The sequence below is a fragment of the Apteryx rowi genome, unplaced genomic scaffold, assembly GCF_003343035.1.
Source record: "Apteryx rowi isolate R43461 unplaced genomic scaffold, aptRow1 scaffold_632, whole genome shotgun sequence".
NCBI classification, from domain to species: domain Eukaryota; kingdom Metazoa; phylum Chordata; class Aves; order Apterygiformes; family Apterygidae; genus Apteryx; species Apteryx rowi.
This window is the reverse complement of record NW_020450908.1, coordinates 21,039-25,800: the sequence shown is the minus strand read 5'-3', so window position 1 is coordinate 25,800 and position 4,762 is coordinate 21,039. Positions and strand designations below refer to the sequence as shown.

The following is a 4,762-nucleotide window of genomic DNA, read 5'->3' as shown; positions in this document are numbered from 1 at the left end:
TTTCAAGATGACAGTCTCAGGCAGTGCTGGGATGGGTCGGAGCTGTGGAGCTAATTCTTCTCCCAGGCTGAGCTGGTGTAGCGCTGGGTGGAAGAATGGGTTTTGTGCTGGTGTTTCCTCTTTTCTGAAATAGTTGTATGCTCCGCACTGAAAGGCCTAACACAGATTCTCCCCAATGGTGACTGTCCCAAGCAGCAGTCTGTAACACGATCTTTCTCACTTTGGTGTGGTTGTTGCACATAGCTACCTAATTCTGTCTGTTGCTCAGCTGTCAGGTCTCTGGCAGCAGTACTGCTTCTAATGGCTTGTCCTAGCCACTGTGCACTGAACTGTGTCTATAAGGCTATGATTAGCCAGTATGGTCAGCAAAACGCAAAACCTGGTAACTGACAAAGTCCTCGCCTGTAGTCTGTGCCTGTCTGTGATTGGGTGGTTGCTCTACGCAGTGCAAGGGAAGGTCCCCACATACAGTCGTGTGCAGAGAGGGAGGTGGGCTCCCTGAGTGCATGAGGAGAGGCTCATGGTGCAGGTGAGTCAGTCCCATTGTATGTGGCTACAGATCTCCCTTGGGATGGAGGGAAGTTTGAGCTTAGGGCTTGATAGAAGTCACTGTTCTCCTTCTCTGGTTTCGGAAGAAAAGCTGAGTTCTGGGAAGGTTTGTGGGTGTGAATCCTGAGCAGTCTTGGACTTGCAGGCCAGGATCCCTGACCATGTTCCCTGGGTTCCCTTTGAAGCCGTAGCAGTGCCATGTTCCTGGGCTGAGTAGCAAGGCTGGTCCCTAAATGGCTGCACAGGTGGCCTAAGACAGAATGAAGTCATCTATGGGCCTTCAACCCAATGTATGGGGAGATATGTGTATGAGAATGGTGCTGGATGACAAAAGCTTCCCAGTTTGAGCTGACTAGACTAGCATTTCTGGACTCTGGAATGTGTCTGTTGGTTTAAACATTAATTTCCAGTCCCACCTGGATGTACAAATTAACTGGAGGGGAGCAGCTTTACAGAAGAGGTGGGGTTCCTAGTGAATGACAATTTGCCCATGAGTCAGCAGTGTGCCCTTGCAGCACTGAAGGTGAACCACATGTTGAGCAGTATTGCAAGAGTGCAGCTAGCAGAGCGAGAGAAGAGGTCGTTTCACTCTGCTCAGCACTGGTGAGACCAAATGGGAGGTACCAGGGCCACTACTGGGTTATGCAGTGCAACAGAGATGTCACCAAACTCTCTCCTCTCCCAGTTATCTTCCAGTGGACTCTGACAAGGCCTGGGCCAGCATTCACAAGCTTAACATAATGCAGGATGATGCTGACCTGGCCTGGCAGCCCTGGTTAACTCCAGGTCGTGGCTAGCATGACTGAACTGAGCTGACGCTTCCCTCCCACCTTCAGCCCTTGCTCTTGGCCACATGGTCTAGCACCCCCTTTTTGAAAGATCCCCACCTTGAAACCCAATTCTCTTATTTAAGTGCGACTTTTGTCTTGAATTTCCCATTTGAGTCTTTATAAAAAATACACCTTTAAGAGTCTTTTGTTGCTACACCAGGTCCCTAAGATTAGCTCCTTGGGAGAAGCCGAGTACCACCACCCGCCTTCATAGCAGGAGGCACAGTTCCCTCTGTAAATGTGCTGATCCCAGTCTTTTGTGGAGAACTTCATGGTGTTGTGCACATTGTTGGGATTGTCTGAGGTCATGGCATCCCCCACCGTCCCAGTGTAGGAGCCCAGCCTCAACCGGTAGCCATGGGATTCATCTTCCACACTGAAGAGATTGTAGTCTGCAAACTTGGTGGTGTTTGTGGCATCCTGGATGACAAACTTGACCTGGTAGACCTTCTGCTTGGCAATCTGATAGATGTACTCGGTGCCCAGCCAGTACTCACTGCGCACGTTCCCAAAGCCATGCTTGTAGGTGCTCCAGGACTCAGCCCAGGTGATCTCTGTGTCATGCCAGGTCCTCCGGATGACTGTCCAGCCCCCGTCTGTCACATTCATTTCACAGTACTCCACGAGGTGGTGGAGTCCTCTGGGCTTGATGATGTAGATGCCACTGGGACTGCCAGTGGGGATCTTGCTGCAGTCCTTGGACTAACCTAGGATAGAAGAGAGGCCAATTTAACAAGAGTCTGCACAACAGGACAAGACCATGTCTTTCCCTCTGGCAGGACAGATGGATACGTGGCCAGAGTACCCTGGAGATGCTCAGCTGTCCCAGTTCAGAGGGGATGACGTACTTGGGTGTCTGGCCTGGCCTGGAGGTGAGAGTGGGTTGGCCTCAGCAGCCTGCTCCTCTCCCCAGAGGACACCCAGAGGCAGGCTTCCCCAGTGAAAGGCCTCCTGGGCCATGCTGGTATCAGGCCAGGAGAGTGATATGGACACTGGTGGGCTCCACTGCGCCTCCTGAAACAGGGATTGTGTCACTAAAACAGGGTACGCTGGGGAGGCAGGTGGAGATTATCTTGCCCCTGCCTGTGAGTGAAGGGACAAGAGAACCATTTGCACACACATTCACCCCCACCGGCCTGCACAGCGCACATATGCACACACAGCGCAGCCTGCATTGGCTACACCCCCTCACAACACACCATCCTTCATTCCAGAATAGGTCAAGGGTCTGGGGAGTTGTAAGGTCCTTCTCTACTTGGAGCCTTCTGTAGCTGAGCACACAACACCTGCACACTCTCTGTGCTGGCAGGTTTGGTCTGCCTATGCCTTCAGCTTGCACTTGAGGAGGCACTGCACCCTCCCACTGCAGTTAATGTCATCCAGCCAGGTGGGCTCCGCTTCCCTCCCCAAATGAGCAGAGCTTGGGGCTGATGCTGCCTCTCCCCAGTCTCCCTGCCTGCACACCATGGAGGTGTTTTTCAGATCTGAAGCACCATCACACACCCTCCCACAGTCTTCTCTTTACCAAGCCTCCACCAGCCCAGAGCACTGGCTGGAGCTGTGCACCAGCTGGGTTGACACAGGCCATGGAAAAGGAAAGGGGTTAGTGATGAGGGCGCTGAGACACCCACTGGATGCTACATACTGGCTTTCTTCAGAGCGCTCACCAAAGCGTTGGAGGGAGATTTCATGAAGATGTGTAGGGTTTGTGTATTCATGGCAAGGCCTGGAGTGGCCAAGCCCAGCACACAAGCAAGGAGTAGAAGGCCCTGGGCTGCTAGAAAGGGCGAAGATGGAGACAAGCTGAAACATGACCCTCCCTCCAGAGAGCTGGGATATCCAATTGCTCCCGCACTGCACAGCATAACATGACCATGAGGGACGCAGGAATGCAGCAAGCATGCTGTGCAACAGCAGACCGGTCCCTCTGAGTCAGAGAGCCTGCCAAAAGGCCTCAGCTTGTTTGCCCAAGGGGTAGACATCCTTGCCTTTTTCCCTTGGCCAGCTCCCAAAAAGCCATGTGTGAGAGAGGGCAGGGTGGAGAAAAGCACCTGACAGCTGGCTGAGCCAGATTCTCACAGGGAAACATTCCTGAAGAACCCAAAATAGGGGATTGCCTGGGATAAGCCAGAAGACAGGGCACGAGCTGCTGGTGTTCGAGGGGGTGGCAGGTGAGCACTGCCCTCAGCAGGCACTGGTGCCACCATTACCCATTAGTGTGTGAAGAAGAGTGAGCACAGCCTCTCCATACTGCTGGGCTGCCCTGCCCATGCTCCTCCCATTGCTAGCAAGCAGTGCCCCACTTCCCAAGCCTGCACTCACCCATGGCATCTATGCAGGAATGCCCTCTGAAGCTCAAAGATGCAGGGGAGCTGGTCCCACGGAGGAATTTACTGCTCCCACTGCAATAGGTGGGGTGAGCAGGTCCTCGCCCATCTCAGCTTCCTTTCTCCTTGGGGAGGAATCAGGCTGGATTTCCTTTGTGTCCTTAGAAAACAAGACCTGAGACAAAGGTGGCTGTTGTTCTAGGTGCATATCTTCCTGGCATGCAAAGAAAATAATGCCTGTGCCAGCAGCAGTCCTTGGAATGGTCTCTGCTGGGAGCGCTTGGCTCCCTAGATGAATTTTGCCCTGGGAACAGCATCTTTGGGAGCTTTGAAGAGTGCAGCTCAGTAAATAAACACTTGGATGGTAGTCAACATCCAGTGTGGAAATCAAACACCAAGGATGGCCCCACCACCACCACCCCCATGCTATTACAACAGGGGTGTGCCAGGTCAAGGGGTTCTTGTCTAATGTGCTTTTATCAAGCCCAGCGCAGCTCCTGGTAGGGGAGTCAGAACAGCTCTGTGACTGCCCGAGAGACTGTTCTCAGGAGTCTGCTGTGTGCATTTTGAGGGGCTGGTGGTGTCTGAACTACATGATAGCAGGCAGAGGAGTCTGGTGGAGGTGATCTCCATCGGGGGGAAGCAGACGGAGTCTCTATCCGCCAGTGGGCCACGGTGCTGATCTGTAAGGGTGGCTGGTGGAACCCCAGACCCTGGAGGCAAGAGAGAAAGTCTGGAGAAAGGAAGACTTTCCCTTGGTCGAGGAGGATCAGGTAAGAGATCATTTAAGCAAACTTGACACCCACAAATCCATGGGCCCCAATGGGATGCACCCACGAGTGCTGAGGGAGCTGGCGGACATTATTGCTAAGCCACTCTCCATCGTCTTTGAAAGGTCATGGAGGACAGGAGAGGTGCCTGAGGACTGGAAGAAAGCCAATGTCACCCCAGTCTTCAAAAAGGGCAAGAAGGAAGACCCAGGGAACTCCAGGCCAGTCAGCCTCACCTCCATCCCTGGAAAGGTGATGGAGCAGCTCATCCTGGAGGCCATCTCCA

At 53.3% G+C, this 4,762-nt stretch overlaps 1 protein-coding gene across 1 annotated transcript; it reads right to left on the bottom strand.

Annotated features, from left to right (window-relative positions):
* Positions 1–1,496: 1,496 nt before the first annotated feature.
* Positions 1,497–3,244, bottom strand: LOC112974871 (fibrinogen-like protein 1-like protein). The gene is given in 2 exon segments (XM_026084269.1): positions 1,497–2,086; positions 3,025–3,244. Coding segments are annotated over 2 exon segments (810 nt in total).
* Between the last annotated feature and the right edge of the window lie 1,518 nt (positions 3,245–4,762).